The sequence below is a fragment of the Rhipicephalus sanguineus genome, chromosome 3 (genome assembly GCF_013339695.2).
Source record: "Rhipicephalus sanguineus isolate Rsan-2018 chromosome 3, BIME_Rsan_1.4, whole genome shotgun sequence".
In the NCBI taxonomy this organism is placed as follows: domain Eukaryota; kingdom Metazoa; phylum Arthropoda; class Arachnida; order Ixodida; family Ixodidae; genus Rhipicephalus; species Rhipicephalus sanguineus.
In genome coordinates this window covers 156,950,916-156,968,051 of record NC_051178.1, presented here as the reverse complement: position 1 = coordinate 156,968,051, position 17,136 = coordinate 156,950,916, and the positions used below count along the sequence as shown (strand labels likewise).

The 17,136-nt window shown below is 44.3% G+C and overlaps 2 protein-coding genes across 2 annotated transcripts in view; one reads left to right on the top strand and one right to left on the bottom strand.

Moving 5' to 3' along the window:
• The window catches only part of LOC125757885 (origin recognition complex subunit 5-like), a 6,995-nt gene extending 717 nt beyond the window's left edge, over positions 1–6,278 (top strand). The window contains exons 3-7 of the mRNA XM_049414195.1: positions 9–47; positions 1,990–2,022; positions 2,405–2,524; positions 3,726–3,838; positions 4,153–6,278. Coding sequence (XP_049270152.1) covers positions 9–47; positions 1,990–2,022; positions 2,405–2,524; positions 3,726–3,838; positions 4,153–4,201 — 354 coding nt within the window. The 3' untranslated portion in view covers positions 4,202–6,278. The remainder of the gene's footprint in view (positions 1–8; positions 48–1,989; positions 2,023–2,404; positions 2,525–3,725; positions 3,839–4,152) is intronic.
• A 4,825-nt stretch (positions 6,279–11,103) lies between these two features.
• The window catches only part of LOC125757683 (uncharacterized), a 42,483-nt gene continuing 36,450 nt past the window's right edge, over positions 11,104–17,136 (bottom strand). The window contains exons 2-4 of the mRNA XM_049413545.1: positions 16,100–16,251; positions 13,582–13,685; positions 11,104–11,199 (exon numbers count right to left, since the gene is read on the bottom strand). Of these exons, the coding sequence (XP_049269502.1) occupies positions 13,596–13,685; positions 16,100–16,251 (242 nt within the window). The 3' untranslated portion in view covers positions 11,104–11,199; positions 13,582–13,595. The remainder of the gene's footprint in view (positions 11,200–13,581; positions 13,686–16,099; positions 16,252–17,136) is intronic.

Here is a 17,136-nt window from a genome sequence, read left to right as displayed (position 1 = left end):
TGGCTCGTAACAACCCTCCTGGCACAGACCGCAAGTTCTTTGTTAAGGTGACTGCTCATGATCCACTTATTCTTCTTCAACTCGACAGCACTCTCTAGGCAGCCTGTTGTTTGAGTGCCTGGGTCGTCTCACTGTCAAGCATGAGATTGTCCAGTTAGCCTTAAAGGGGCCATGTCACCCACTTTTTGATCATAATCTGTGTTATGTGGGTTAATCCTTGTGCTTTCACAAACAAGCTGGCGAAGTTTTAGCGCATTTGGTGGAGCACTTAATCTATAATTGAATATTTTTATAAATACGTGAGCAGCCTGAGAGTTGGGTAACACTGGCACACTCACGAGCTGCAACTTAACAAGCTGCTTGCTGTGCGAGCATCTGCATTCCGGCGAACGGTTTCGTTCCATGGTCAGCTGCACATGAAATTGAGCTATTGCAGCTTTCTTCAGCTTGGCATCGAAATTCAACGATTTGCAGCGACTGAAACCTTAGAAGGCGACAGCTCCGCTTCGTGCAGCACATGACGGCACACACGCCATGGCAAAATGACAGTTGCCAGCGGTGGTCGGGATTTATAGCTAGCGACTTATGGGCCTTATTTTACGGTGAAATATTCTTGTACAGTCCACATTTCATGTATGTATATAGGAACAATAGACCCCCTACTATTTTTTGCTGAAAACCACAAATTGTTGGGTGACTGTGTCATGGCCCCTTTAATGTTCTGGGGCTCTGTGCTCACCATTTGCTCTTGTTTAAATTTGCCATGCCTCGAAGATGTCAAGTTTTGTAAAATATCCTTGATGCCAATTCTCAAAACAAAAGAACAGCAATGGCTGTCTAGGTAATGTTTGTTTTTGAAAACAGGCAAGTAACAGTTTTAAAAAATTCTCAGAAGCTTTTATAGAACAGTCATTTTCAGTGCTATAGAAAAGGCTCATTGACTGTGCTGCGTTTTTGGAATTTATGTGCAGCAGAATTTGGCCTTTTTTCTTGCTTCGCTCTTTGTTTTTCTGTTTGACTTGTTTACGACACTCATGCTCTGAAACGCACATGTATTCTTGTTGTTACTTGCTTTTATTTACTTATTTTTCTTAGTTGGAGGCTGCTCTTATCATTATCTTGTGAATGACATGAATACACGACTCCATGTGCATGTAGGTCATTTTTATGCGCACTGCTTTTTGCTATTTAAAAATGACTGCTGCCAACAAAATTGCCCCCAACGTTTTATAAGAGGCATCACCCGGGTACTCTAGAGTATGTTATATTTAAATGGGCCGTTTCCATAGTGCATTTGTGAAGCAAAAGTCAGGCAAGTTCTTGCTGCATATATTCAGCAAGTATTGAAGCAGCAGCATACCTTTGTAAAATGTAAATGCAAGCAGAAGACTGGTTGCATCCTGTCGAAGTGAGCATGGAGCACATTTGGGCAGATATGTGCTCTGGCGTTACAGTAACCCACAGCATACGAAAAAATCGAATACGTTCAGTGCATCGTGGGTTAGGGTGATTCTGCATGCCGGACGTGGCTTATCAGAAGTTCAACACTGTCTCATGCTGGTGGTGTTGAAAGCTGTGAAGGCACCAAATGTCATGCTTCTTGTTCTCTGCAAATAGTGCAAATGAAGTTCTCACCGCTACGTTCGCACTTTCACAGGTTAGCGGGGAACAATTTTTTATGTCGTAAAAAAATGCTGATGATTGTAATATCTTCAACTAGATATTTTTGTATACATGTATGTCCTCCTCTTTCTTGCTTCAGAAACAAATGTGACCACTTTTACAAGTTGTCACTTTAAAGAAGGAGGTTATCATTATAAGTGAAATGCACAAAAGAGTGTTGGTGCCTTTGAATGTCAAGTAGCAACGTGTATGTGCGTAGAGTAATATTGAAGGTAGCTATTTCATTGGGTAAGTGAGTTGCTGTGTAATGCGTCTATACTAAGAGAGGTTGCATGCATGTACAAGTGCTTCTTATTTCTCATGCAGGCAAGAGGTCCAGGGACCAAGCGGCAGAAAAAGGTTAGACAAGAAGCACTAGATTTTCTATTTTTTAAAGCAAGCTTTTTTTTTTGGTGTTGGGTGGATTATGACGCTGTTGACAGTAGTAATTGTTATTAATCATTATAATTGTTGTTAATTGTCACAGTTATATCATTTAGACAGCCATTCAAGGATCATTAGTTTTTCGGTTTTTAATTGCTCCCTGATTTATTGAGTAAAATTTAGTTTCTTGCTTGTCCAACTGTTTCTCTTGTTAGTGGCATGTTAGTTGAGGCAGTGCCGACATTTTTTGTGTGCTAACAAAACAGCTGCTAAACGACAGCCATTTTGGTGCCTAGTAGGAAAATAACCTACACTCTTGTGCATTCTCATGTGGGAGTATTCGGGACTGGCAATGCAGGCTAACCAGCTGAGCCAGCACTTGCTGGGTCCCAAGCAGTTCCCTCTCAACCGGCTGGTGGCCATCTTCCATGCCATTGTGGACGAACATGTAGCCCCCTCTGCGGTAACCCTTGCCCAGGTGAGCACGCCTCAGTCTCTGTGCGGCCAATGGAAAACAGGCTGTATGCTGAGGCGTATCAATAATATTGTTGCGGGTGTCCATTCTGAATGCTCGTTTTGTTATGTTAAGTTCAATAAGGAGGTGCAGCTGCAGTGGAAAAAAGATTAACGCGAGTGACCAATGACCGGAGCAATGGAGTTGGGACACGTGACACTCTTGTTCCCGGGGGTGCCAATAAAGAGTGTCAGGCGCAATGCATATTTTAAAGCTGTGGGGGTAGCTGGTGGAAAGCAGCCCATCTTGAAGCCAGTATTTCCGATGCTAGTTGCGGTTGATTTTGTTGCTGTGGTTAATGGTCACTTGTGCTAGTCCCTTTCCTTCGCAGTTGTAACCTTGCAGTTTTGTTACTTCAGGACATCCACCTGTGTTGTGTACACTCAATATTCTGTAAATCGTTGTTATCATCACAATAAAAACTGACTGTGATGAATAGGTGTACCGTGTATACAAGGCTCCCAGTTAAAGGCTTGGCTCATTCGCACAGGGGCAGCGCTTGTTGATGGGTTTCACTTCATGCCCCATGTGTTGGACACCACTTGCCTGTTCTGCCCACAGTATTAAATCTGAAATGCGCATCATTTGTGAGGATGCAACTCAATGTGTCAACTCTGCTGCTATGGAATTATGGCACCCTCTGTTAGATGATTTTGTGTGTTTGTCGAGAGTGAAAGGTGGTTTACACCGTCAATTAAATTACTTTGTCAACACCAGCTATTATACTATACTATTACATTTGCAAAAATGACAACCACATTTTTGTCCATTCTTTCTGTGAAGTAGTAGGGGTCACTAGCACTAGTATCATATGGTAGCCGTAAGGTCTGAATAGTGCTTTGTCAGTCACTTCGTCTTTCCTAATTAGGGGCACTGCTTCTATGGTTGTGGCACGTTGGTCCTCGGTTGAAAGATCCTGAAGTTAGAGGAAGACTTTTGGTATACAATAGAACATAGAACAATTTACTGCACTTGGCAATGGTGTCTTTGTTCAGATCTTGTGTCACTGGCCTTTCAAATATCTAAAACTTTTACAGAAATCTATAAACAATGCTTTCCTTTGCTCTTCTTCACCGATTGTCAGTGAATTAGAATTAGAGGAGTTTGTTGTTTTGCGTAGATTATTATTGAGTACTCATAGCCTTGCCTCTTATTAATTCCTAAGGTTGAAAGCCTGGTCTCGCTGCGTCTTCTGGCAAGAGTGAGTCGAGAGGAACAGCTGAGCACACCTCGTTACAAGTGCCTCGTTGACCTGGATTTCATCCGCGCCGTGGCAAGGTTTGTAGCATGAATGCATGATGTCCATAGTCTCCTAATGTCTCACAGACATCCTTACGCAGGAGTTTGAACTTAAAATTTAAAAAATGAAAGCTTGGCCTCTGTTCTAGAAGTCAATCATTACATCAAGGCTGACAAAAATATAGTTATAAAATATATTGTATCAGTCAAAATAGATTTGGTGTTTTTCTTTAATGCTTCTTTGAACTGGTATGAGGTGTTTTACACAGGCAGGGATGTTTTGGAATGCTATATGTATGGTATTGTGGGCATAGTTGTACTATCCACTAATTGAGTCGTTTGTCTGTTTCCAGGACAGTTGCATTTGACATTGTGGGGCATCTGAACGACTTTGCCAGCTGAAAACTCACCATTCAGCATGGCAGCTCAAGTTCAAGAAAGCGCCATTTCTGCCAAGTGCATCAGTGACAAAACTGCTTTTCTTCTCACTTACACATTTAGTACACCTTTCAATGTTTTTCATCCAGTGCTTCGTGTGAACTCTTATTTCTTCTGCAAAAATGCGAACACTTTTGATTTGTGCTATCTTCACTCGAAGCCGTTGCTGTTGAATGCAATTTTGAAATGTTTTATGTATTTCAGGCTGTTTCTATAGCATTGCAATGTGTGCTGCTACGACATGCACTTTCTTCGTGTAAGAAGTTGCGGAGTCTCGTATGCTGTAGGAAGTCTAGAGAAAAAATTGCTGTATTAAAGCGGAAGAGATGAACTTGGGCACTGTATGTGCAGAGCTTGCTGATTCCGATTGAACAAACAGAAACATCCACAGGAAAAAGGTTTGTATAAAAACAAAGTTAAATTGTCTACATTCAGAGCTGTACGTGTCAGCACCGATTGAAAAGTGTCTGTCGAACCAGAGCGATTTAGCAAAGACAGCTAACTCAGAACAGCAGACCTTATTTTGTGAATGTCCAACAAGTGTAACAAGGTCTACCAAAGCTCGATCGATAGTGGTTGACTTGGGCCTACTTGTTCACATCTATGGAAGTGCTGAATTTACAAACATTAACTATTATTGTAATGTACAGTTCTGATAGTTTGGGAATAACTATTTATTATGAGCTAACTTGTTCCCACCAAGTAAACTAAAAGATATGCACTGCATTCCTGGTAGGAGTTTGAGAATGGCCGAATGTCTGCAACCGACGCTTCACTTCTATTCTTTACTGAATTGTGAACAGCAAAGGTCAACCGTCACGGCCTTTTCTTGGTTTATCAGTGCGCAGTTGCCCTCTTGGAGGGCGCACAAACCCGCATGCATAGAATATTGATGGTGTGTGTCTTGCATCAATACGGTCGATTCAGCTTGCACTGTGCTTTGGGAACTAGTTCATCGTAGATCGACACCCAGAGTTGTTTGCATATTGCAGAACAAGGCTTGCTTGTCTCGCATTGCGTCTTCCACATTAGACGGGATGCTTATTTTGCACATGGCCAAATTGCTGCGTAGAGACAATGCAATTGAGCAGAAGGGTTGAAAATTGAGCTTGTTGGTGTGTATTGAAACTTATTGTGAGGAGTACAAAACGATGCGTTAAGAAAACACATCACATAGGTGCGGGTTAATGACCAGATTTTATCTGAAATTACGTAATCTACTTATACAGTTGCGCATCACCTTCTTAGTATACATGTTTTTTTTAAAATAAAATCTGCACCTACTTCTTAGTCTGTGCCCACGTGATGTCTTGTGCCATTGTTTAACGCTCCTCCCAATAAGTTTCAGAACTATAAAGCAGCACTAATGGAAAGAACAGCAGAGTACATCACCTCCTGAAATAGATCTGGCAAATCGAGTCGACTTATAATTTAAAGAAGCATGGGCATTAAGCTGGAGAGAAGAAGGCTAAGAATTGTACCATTTGTTCTGCGGAATAACACCAGCCATCTGAGTGGTATTATTGTTGCGGTGTTGTCTACCTTCTTGTTTATTGTATGCAGCACTATATGATCTCTCAGTGTTGGTGCTCATTAGAAATATTGCTGTCTCTTTCATGTTACCTATGATAATTCATGTAAAATATTGTATAAAGTCTAGATCCTTGTACTTTTGTTTGCCATTTGCAATTATTTTTGCATTTCTTGATGTCTATTTGATTATCATTGTTTTGTTGCACGCTTGTTGCTTTCTACCTTTTATAGTGTATGCCTAAATTAAGTAATGAAGACAGGCAGCTGTCGAATACCTTACATTGTGTGCTAGCAAGGAGATAGCAAACCCAGTATCTTCTTGCGTTTTTCAGGGCCAGACCTACCATGTAAATAAAAAGGTTATGTTTCAGGAATAATGACTGCGTTCTTTATTGAACTGAGTTACTTATTTGGAAGCAGGAATTGATGTAGCATTCTCTATGACATCACAATACCTGCCATAACCCACATCAAAACTCATTTTTGTTTTCTTGGTCATTCTTATGCTAGGCCGCAGAATAACAGTTATGTTTAGCATTCAACCGAGATGAAGTGCTCTTCCTGTGGTGAGTGCAAAGCTTAACATAACATTTTTCATCGCCTAAAACTAAGGTAACTTCTCATTGGGCAAGGGAATAGGAACGGTGAAAGCCACGGTTTGGAAAAACAAAAAAATCTGCGAAGAAAGTGTTGCACGTAATTCATTAGTCTAGACTGATTTACTATCTGTTAAGTGGCCCTTTAAAAAGACTTTAAAGAGAGGAGTCATTTGAGTTAATTGTCCTTATACAATACTAAGAAAGTCGTCATGAATGAAAGCTTGAAAAGACAGCAGTAGTCTTAACATGTTGCCATAGGCGTGCGCAGGGTTCCCCTTCAGGGGGGGCGAAGGTTTATTGCCGCGCCCGCCCCCCCTCCCTATTAAGTCAATGTATGGGGCAGACTTTGCGCACCCCTCTTCTTAGGTCAATAGGGGGGGCAGCCGCCCCCTTGCCCCCCCTCTGCACACACCTATGCATGTTGCCTTGAAGTTTCTGCATAGCTCACTTTAGTGTCTCTTGGGTTGCATTGTCTGCTCTGGCATAATTACTTATCGGAAAGGTACTACTGCATTATATTCTAAAAAACAAAGCTGAGCTTAACAAGTTTCCCAAATATTTATTCAATGACTGTGGCTAGAAACACAGAAATATACAGTGGATTCTGTGATGGCATGCTGGTGCTCTGGTTTTAGTTTGAAATGCTAGAAATGAATCGCGATTGTATTGTGCTTAGTATTACAATGAAGGAGACCACAAAGAACCAACTTAAAGAATGGAAAGATGTACGTAGTGCTTCATGCACCTACTTTTTGTCCTTTTTTTGTTTGTGTATTTCATTGTTCCCTCAGCGTAATAAGCACAACGCAATGAACCAACGTTTATAGAACCAGGTAAGTTGCAAAACTCCCCGCGTCAGCCAACCCGTCGCGCGGCGCCGGGACAGCTTCCGGTTTGGTGGCGCTGGTGGCGCAACAAGCTTCCGCTAGCAGACGAAAACGCGTAGTCTGCGTGGCAAGACGCCGGGGCAGCCGTTCAGGAAGGGCTCAGTTGTTTACTCACCGGCTGTATATTTTCGAGATTTGTCGTTGCGCTGCCGCTGCAATGTAAAACTGAGTAATATTTAGCAGCGGTAAGGCAAAGTCAGTAAAGCTATGGCTTTCAAGACTGTCCAAGATAACTGACGCTTGACAGCATAGAATACGAGTCTGTCCATAAGAAGTTAACTATATGGCGCATTCTCGTAGCGTAATTATTTAGCTAAAGTGGATGCTTGGGCGTGTTGGTACTTATATCTTTTCGTTTTGGACTGTGCAAGTATTGCGTGGTGTTAACGAATAAATCTTTCTTGTAAGTCAGCCCTGTTGTTTGTGTAATCCTTTTTCTGGTGCTCCGTAGTTTTTCGCGCTATTTTTTTTTCGATAATTCTTAACTTTCACTTTTTTCAAGTGAGGAGTTTTCACTCTGTACCGCGACTGTCGTTACTTGTAATTATTGAGTGGTAAAATCGCCGTGTGTATACTGCACGCCACAATTTCAGTCCTGCTACAGAAAGAAAATTGTATTTATATTTCGCACGCAATGCAGAGAAACAATTTTTCAGATATTGCATGTATGGTGGCAGGCACGTAGGCAAGGGGGGGGCCCGGCCCCCCCCCCCCCCCCCCCCGAAATTTTTCCAGCCTTCTATATTGCCAGGCAACTTTTTTTGTTTTTGCCATGGAAAGACTTTCTTTCGAACAATAAGGCCTTGGGCCCCCCCCCCCCCCCCCCCGAAAAAAAATCCTGGCTACGTGCCTGTATGGTGGGATGCACACAAACGGCACAACTTATTTACAGTCTCAGGCATTAAACCTTATCAAGACAGCTCTAATTAACTGTAAAAAATTATTTACAGCACAATTTTTAGAATCACTCAAATCAAGGCAAGTTCGGGAATATCTTTGGGTCGCAATCTTCGACGAGGCTCCTTTCCGCTGGCGATTTCAACCTTAATTCTTATCGTTGACCATGTGAGTGAAAGTCTTCAGAATGTCTTCCTCATGAAAGTGCATATCACATACAAGTGATATGTCGGACAGTTTCTTGTCCTTACGAGGAATGACGCGATCCCACGTCGCTCGCTGGTCAAGATCACGCGGGGCACAAATAGGTTACCAACCGTCTCGTATTTCTCGGGACTGTCCCGACTTTTCATACAGCGTTGCGAGCCGTCCTTGTCGGGACAGCTATATGTCCCGGATTTATTCCGTACCGTCCAGTTAGAACATTTTATGTTATCCAACGCACGCCCGACAACGCGCGTCATGCTCCAGAACACAAAGTTCTCACGAATAGCACGCACGAAGCAATGTTGCGGTGGCTAGCGGTGGCTGCGAAGGGCTTCAGTTACGTTGTCTGAACTTCTGTGCGAAACGCGACAACTTTTACGGGTACATTCTCCAGCAAGAGGAAGTGTTGCGAGCAGCACGTAGCCAGCTGAAGAGGCCGAAACAATAGACACCATCCCCCCCCCCCCCCCCCCCCCCCGTCCCGACTCCCTTCATTGAAGAGTTGGTAACCCTAGGCACAAAATAAATGTCGTGGTGTCTCGGAACACAACATGTCGGTAGGGTGAAGACACGCAGCATATCCGTAGCACAACAGAAAACGCCAAGCTGTTCGCGCAGAAAGCAGCCTCTACGGATACTGACGCGACGCGCCGCAACGCCGGCTGAAGAGAGCGAAGTGAGTGAATCCTGTTGCGACAGCAGCGCCACATCTGTCGCTGATGGCGGCGGCGCCGCGCAACATCGCTCAGTTTTGCAACTGACCTGGTTCTATAAACGTTGGCAATGAACCTCCACCAACTAGCTTCATTCATTGCTTTACCGAATCTAGAAATGAAAGTGACCAACTTTTCCTTCAATCAATTTATCCCTGCAAAAATAATGGAAATCAGGTTTTGAAGTAGCATTCATGTAGTGTTCTTTATTGTCGCTTTAAGTATATTCACAATCCTTTGATGCTGTAGTGCATGGAGGCAACAGCTGCGCCTATTGCACCAATTTGATACAATTCCTTAATTTTGCATTAAGCTGAGCCAAAACTGAAATTTGTTGAACTTGCGCCACATTGCACCAAAATGGCTGACGATCTTCACAATTTTCTCAGTTGCACTAATTTTAGCAGCTAATGGAGGCCGTGTTGGCCATCTGCTGTTTGGGCATCATCATCCAATCCAGATTCGCAGACCCCAACCCTAACTGTGCTGGCTAACCCCATGGTGAAAGGCTAACCCCTGGCCTTGTTCTATCGCGTGCAGAAATCTTTCTAAGCCACTTTTGCCGCATTACACCGGTGCCTTGTGGAAAAGCGTACTGAGATTTAGAAGGGGCTGTTAGTACTAGCTGTCACGGGACAAAGCACAATTTGCTCCTAATTACTCATGCGTGCGCGCGCTGTATAATTACAAGTACTGGTATGATCGCTGACGTTTAAAAAATGACTGGCAATCATTCATAACTGTCTATGACGTTTCTGCGGCCCTGAGAAACAATAAACAGAAACACACGCCAGTTTTCTTTTTTTCGCCACCCCCACTCTCCCCTGCCTTATGAATCTCCAAAATTTCGAGGTCGCCAGGTTGGCAGGTTCACATTAGCATTTGCAGTGCCTGTCCAATGATTTGACAGGCGCTGCAGATGCTAATGTGGACAGCGTCATTGCTTGCACTGTGGGGTGGTTCAACACACCATTTTTATTGAAATAGCAGTGCTCACAGGCACTGTGCGCGAGTTAGCTTATGTTGAGTGGAATTGGTACATATCTTTTTTTTTTTTTTTCAAAAAGTAAGCCTTTGTTGTTATACTGCTCCAAATTTGGGATTTCGTGCTAAAAAAATTGAGTTATTTTTTTTCTCGTAACCTGCTCCACATTTGGATTCTCATGCTCCAAAAGCAACATCTTGCTGCTCCAAAAATTGCTCCAAATCCTATTTCGGCTGTTGCATCCCTGTGTCGTGTTGTGAGCAAATCGATTTACACATTTTGTGCTCATTTATTCATTTCTGGCTCGCCTCATTGGTTCAAAACACTAACTGAGAGCTTCGCTGCATAGTATATTCCTATTCAACAGGCATCAGGCCGTTGATTGGTTGCTGACTGGACGTCCCATGTCTTAAGAAACAGTCAGCTCTGCATTCGCAAACAAGGCACGTGCTTTCTGCTAAGTTAACGGTAGTCGATGCCGAATAGTTGGCGATCAGTGTGGAGGACAATAATCAAGGAGTAGTGACAGCAATGTTCATGTGTGTAGAGGTGAGGCCTTCATCGTGGGAGCACATGCCCCTCGACACAGCCAACCATTTTTCTGCGCAAGCGACCGCACACCTGGTTCTGGTTTTGTTGAGTGCTACGTATGGCAGGGAAGCCAGGCTGACGGAAGTGATCGGCAAAACATAGAACGAGTTGGGTTTCTAAAGCATCTTTAATTTCGAGCCATCAGAGAAGAAATATCTGAGCCGAAGAAATCTACTGTAAGCAGACTATTGGCTGTGATTTTGTTTCTTGGCAAGGGTAAATAAATTTCTCGCATTCCGCTTGAGCCGCAATGCGGTCGCCGCGGCGGGGGTTCGAGCCCACAACTTTGTCAGCAGCGGGACGCCTCGGCCGCAGAGACCCCACAGCGGTCGGGCACGTCAAGCAGATTTTCGGGGAAAGTGGTGCGACAGTGGGGCTTTAGGATAACGCTTCGTCAGCGATCGCTCCTCCCGGGTGATATTCAAGCTCGTCGAGGTATGGAGTCCGCACACGGTTAAAATTTCATTCGCCGCCCGTGGAAGGCGGCTGCGGAATGTTTATTCTCAATCAAGGGTGGCTTCTTCGGGGATTCCACGCCGCGGGTAACAACCTGCGAAAAGGCATATCCAGTACGACATTTCAGAGCGATAATATGTAGAGTGCAGCTGTCCACAAAAGTTTAGAACAGGCGAAAAAAAATGATGGACAGAAAGCGTTCCACATTCATTTTTAATAAGAAAATTACGAACAAAAATAAATATGAAATGCAAATCTAACGCGATACCTGTGCTGTCACTCAGTGCATGCAGTAAATGTGGGTGACCCTTCTCGTTATACTATGCATAGCGCTGGAACTAGGAACGGACACACTGGACGGGAAGCAGGTGTAGGCTTCGCAAGAAGGTGTTAAAAACAGTTTGTTGCTGGGATAATTAGTGTATTGTGTTATTAACACTCAGCTGTGTTCAGGTAGAAGAGATGGGCATCTGTCCATGCGTTAATCGTGACTCACAAAGCTAGAACACAAAAACGTGACCGCAGTTTAGGATATGTGTAGGTTGCCGTGTACGCTCAGTTTTTGGAGCTCTTGAATTCCCTATGCGATATATATTCACCGAAGCTAATTCACACAACCAAGGCACGCCTCCACAGCGGGCACCCGGCTGTCGAATGCTACGTATCTGTCTTTCTTTTTTTGCGCAAATTAGCCCAGCTCGATCCCTCAGCAGTACTCCTAACTTTGGACTAAAATTACCCTTGTAATGCAGAATGCCGGTTGCAAACGCAAAGTAACCAGAGAGGTAAACAGGCGCAATTAGCTGCCGGTTATCGTTAAAAGAATGAAAAAAAAAGTAAACTACGCGAGAGCATTATGTGACGAGCCTTGGCAAGCGAACCCTCCTTGAAACTGTTTCCTTTGCGGTTTTTTTTTTTTTCTATTCGCAGTATCAGCCCACCAGGGTCTCTGAGAGACAACATATTCCGCCTCCTTCGAAGTGCGGCCGCCGCGGCTGGGGTTCGATCCCGGGACCTTCGGGGACCTCCATAGTTATAAACATAAACAAGTGGCCATGCGAAGACACCGCAGACAACAACGTGTTCGAACGCTGCAACCAAGTTCGAGAAAACGCGACAAACGAAAACACATAAAAAATATCGCCTGGCTCCTCGCCAACCAGCTTTTTTCTTTTTTTGGAGAGTGACGCTATTTTCGACGGGAGGGACACTGTCCGGCCGAGTTGAACCGGGCGAAGACGACCATCTTATTACGCCTGTCAGGGGCTCCCATCGCGACCGTTCGCTCTTTCGTCGCGGCAAGTAAAAACTCGCGTCCGCGGTAGCGTTCTCCGAGTACGGAGTGCGGGGTAACAAAGAACTTTCGGTGTACCGCGCCCAGCGATACGTGCGACCGCTATTTGTCGTACCGCGTTCTGTGATGGACGCGTAATGTGGATTAATAGAGTTTTTACTGTCGTTTGCTGTACATCAGTGAAGGTCGCGGGACGCTGCGCGCTGACGCCATTTGTGGGATTCTCGAAGACTCAGCTTTGTTTACGAGCTTTTTATGGTGGCCTTGTAAAATCAGGGGAGACGGTGTTACGTTTTTTTTTTTTGTTCTTCGCGTTGTCAAATTATTTTATCAGTTTATTTTGTTTCAATGGGCTTTAACACCAAGCGCAGCTGTTTGCACTCGGCGCCAATTATCGTCACGTGAAACTTGGGGGAACCTCGACTTTTGTTTCTTTAAGTTTGAGGTTCACGTTAGCAAGTACAATACTTGCATTAAAGCGTCGCATGAAGTCAGTCGAGGCCGATCAATAAACTGCCCTCGAACAAAAGTAACTTCGCCGCACAAAGATCGGGCACGAGGTAAAGCATGCTTTACAGGATGGGCGCTGCCGCCTATTTGGATATCACTTAAAAGCGTTCTCTCTCTCAACTCTCAGATTTTACTTGACTTGGACATATAAAACTTCTCTCTTACACGTGCGCGGAAATAACTTCACCTCATAAACAATGTGCACGAGTAGTTGAAATCTCCTTGGCGGGAAGTGGGGCCTCTCAAAGAAAGGGAGATAATATTTTTGTGTCTGCGAAGGTTCAAAAAGCAGGTAATGGGGGAGGGTGATAGAAGGGGCAATAGGAAAGCGCGTTTTTTTAATCGTAGCACTCTTTAAATTTTTCAGAACACCAGTAAGATGTTCCAATTACTCAAACTGTCTTATGCAAAAGAAACTTCACTGCATAAACACTGTGTACGCAGTGAAGCACTCTTTACAGGAAGTGGTGTCGCGCACGTCAAGTATGAGAGTGTCGCTGGAACAAAAAAAAAAAGCACCAGTAAGGAATCAGAAGGAAAAAAAAATGATCGAAAATAACGAGACAATAATCAAAACGTAGATAAAGGAAGGAATATGCCGACTTATGGTAACGATGTTCTCTCTGGAGCCTCAAACAGCCTTATGATGGACGGGTCACCTATTCTACTTACCGTGACAGCGTTCCTCATTCTTGACCGCTGAGGATGCCACTACGGCCGTCGCCGGCATACGGGTAGAGACCCGCCGCCTTCTCCAGCTCGGCCCTCTCGAACAGCTGCGAGGATGGTGGACGGACATCAGTGCAAAACTGACTCGTCCTGGCTTCACAGTAAGAGAACGGCCATTACACGCGATAACGAGTAAATTCGTGTAACGAACAGACAATAATTGACGTAACGAAACGAGATAAGACGTACGTGTAAGATATGGAACGCCGATATATGATACTATAATTGAATTTAAGAGAAGAGAATGTGGACAAGTTTATATGATGCGTAGATCTGATTACCCGTGCTCCGTTGGAGTAACAAAAATTGTTACTGAGAACAGTGACAAATGTCGTTGAGAGTGGGATGTAACTGGATGACGTGATTACGAGAATATGGTAGTAATAAGGTAGATTCAGTTCGGGCAGGAAAGGGGTAATCGGAGATCTCTGGTAGAAACCTTGGTCACGCGTCGTACTTGTACGGGATAATGATGCTGATTGTTCTAGGTAGGAAAAAATGCTATCTGAAATGGCCGGAAGAGCATGTATTTCGCTTGTAATAGCCCACTGTGGTGAGAGTGCAACTATGAGAAAGTGCAACTAGGAGAAACGACATCGACAGTGACACAGCTTTGAAGGCAGTAATAAGCTCGGGAAGTACGAGGGTGATCGATGTTGTGGGATAAAATCGCACATGAGTCAGTATATCTCTCGGACAGCCTTTCGATTTCAGTAGTGAACTCCAATCATATGAACATTGCGATGATAGTTATAAGTTCGGACGATAGAAGATGCAAACTCACTAAGTGCATCTTCTTCGTTGGCATACCTTCTAGCTACAGGATGCAGAAAACCCGCGCAACATTTCGAAGTGACAGTGGCGAAAATAGTCGCGAACACCGCGTTACAAGATAGTGGACGTTTATCGATCCAAGATTTAGTCAAATACGAATCGTGTGGTTACTTTTTAGCAAATTATTAATAATAAGGTGTCCGAGTGGAAACGGTTCGGAGTACTCGCATTTCCTCTCTCCGCAGAATGTTTGTCGTAATGCCGACTGGTGATATAGGCTTAACGCCATCTACATCAAACATTTCGTCTTTGGAGCCTTTTAGTTAGGTACACCCCACAGGTGCATTGTAACTTTACGCAAGTCCATTGAAGCGTCCACAAGATTACGTTGTTAGGGTTACCAACAGTACTGCGGTTTCTATTATTCCTTCTTTTTGAAAAAAAAAAGTGATATCAAAATCTTTTTACGATTGATTTACTTAACGTTTCAATTTTACGGGCGAAGCACCCTAATGCCGAGGCTTGTCCGTCCGTTTGGCGTCCGTGCGCACGGCACAGCACCATGTAAAATCGAAACATCAGGTTTAACAATAGACTAATATCCCTCATACTTGTGACAAAACAATATAAAACACCTACAAGCACAGACCCTTTACAGTAGTCGGCGACTTCAACGTAGACATTATGGACCTTAGGACCTGGCTTTGTCGTCGGCTCCTTATGTCACTCAATTTACATTATATGGGGCAACGCTCGGGTAACGTACGGTTACTCACCCATACGATACCCAGAGCTTCGCCCACTCGTTAAGATTCACTTCGTGTAGATGCGTGGATTTTTTATTATTTGCTTTCGTACCCTTTTGTTCATCTGTCGCGCACAATTGTCATTACCCCCGGTGTGGTCATCCCCACTCATGTATACATCCGCACAAATAAGCTCTGCGGAAGCTAGCAAAGTGCAGAAAGGTTCGGGAGTGAGTGAGTGAGTGAGTGAGTGAGTGAGTGAGTGAGTGAGTGAGTGAGTGAGTGAGTGAGTGAGTGAGTGAGTGAGTGAGTGAGTGAGTGAGTGAGTGAGTGAGTGAGTGAGTGAGTGAGTGAGTGAGTGAGTGAGTGAGTGAGTGAGTGAGTGAGTGAGTGAGTGAGTGAGTGAGTGAGTGAGTGAGTGAGTGAGTGAGTGAGTGAGTGAGTGAGTGAGTGAGTGAGTGAGTGAGTGAGTGAAACAACTTTATTCGGTCCACAATAGACGCGAGTAAACTCAACGTCACCTGGCTAGGAAAGAAAAAAAATGCTAGAGGCCTGCGCGGAAAACGCAACACAGCCACAGCGTAAGCTGGAGGAGCCGCTTCTTAGAACAGCCGTTGTAAACTCTCTCAGATTACGCTTTGTTTCGTGAGCAAGGTATTAAAGTCTCAACAGCAGCAACAACCACGATAATTACTACTACTACTACTACTACTACTACTACTACTACTACTACTACTACTACTACTACTACTACTACTACTACTACTACTGTTGCGGCTACTACTAAAAAGACGACGACTAATACGTTGTTTGCGTGTTGTCGAAAACGTCTTCTAGATCACGATATGTGATCGCTACAGGCTTTGAGACGCTGGGCCAGCGTTTGGTAACGCTCGTTCGTGAAGCACCGCGCCGCGAAAGCGTCCTGTATTCATACGTACGGTCCTTATGAGCTCCCGCAGGCGTTCCCCGCGTAGTTCGTCTCCGGACCTGGTTGGTAAGTAGCGTCCTTCGGCCACCACGAACACCAGCGCCCACAGCGCCACCAGACTCAGCAGCCGGTACACCACTGCACACAGGAAAGAGGCGCGCGCTGGTGGTGCGCCCCAGCGCCACGTGCGGGCGCACATGTAGTATCGTTAGGCTGAAATGTGGCACTGCGGATTGGGCAGGTTGGTGCGTCGTAATCTCGTTTTTCTACAGCGCAGCTCAGTTTGAGCCTGAAGGAAAGAGACAATTGCAGAGAAGGAAATGACAGGCAACAGGATGAGCGCTAACTGGGCTCATCCTGTTGCGCTCATCCTGTGGCCTGTCATTTCCTTCTTTGTCATTGTCTCTTTCCTTCAGGCTCAAACTGAGCTGCGCTATAGCAAAACTCAATTACGAGCACGCAATCAACCAAAAAAGCAATAGCATTACAGTTAAAGTTACCCAGAGCAGAAAATTAACCCATTCATTCATTCATTGTACGTGCGTGCATGCATGCGTGACGGATTCCCCTTCCCGTGATTCATTAACTCGTGTGCGAGCTGTCGCGTACGTTAACTTTATCACAGCAGATAAAATTATATTACTATTACCTCTGAAGTACGAGACAGTGGAAGTGGGGACCCTTTCAAAGTACCGCTTCTCACTTAAGTTTCCCGCCTTCAGAGCTCTGTTTGCTTTTAATGTTTTTTTTTTCCTTGGTGAAATAAAAACATTATAACATTGTACTAATTTGTAGTGAATTGTCTGAGCAGGTCGAAGGAATACGCATACTGAACGTCAATATGGCTGCCATTTTTTTTTTTGTCTTTGTCGCAAAAAAGAAAAATGAAAAATTGGAGAACGCTTAAGCTTCGCCTTTACGAGTTGAACAGGATAGCGATTTCATGTCCATAGTGCGTACTTCGACCACTACGTGTGTGTAACGGAATGCGCGCACTAAGGTGTGTGCCTTATGTAATGGGTAGCATGCTTTAAACCAGGAGCAATT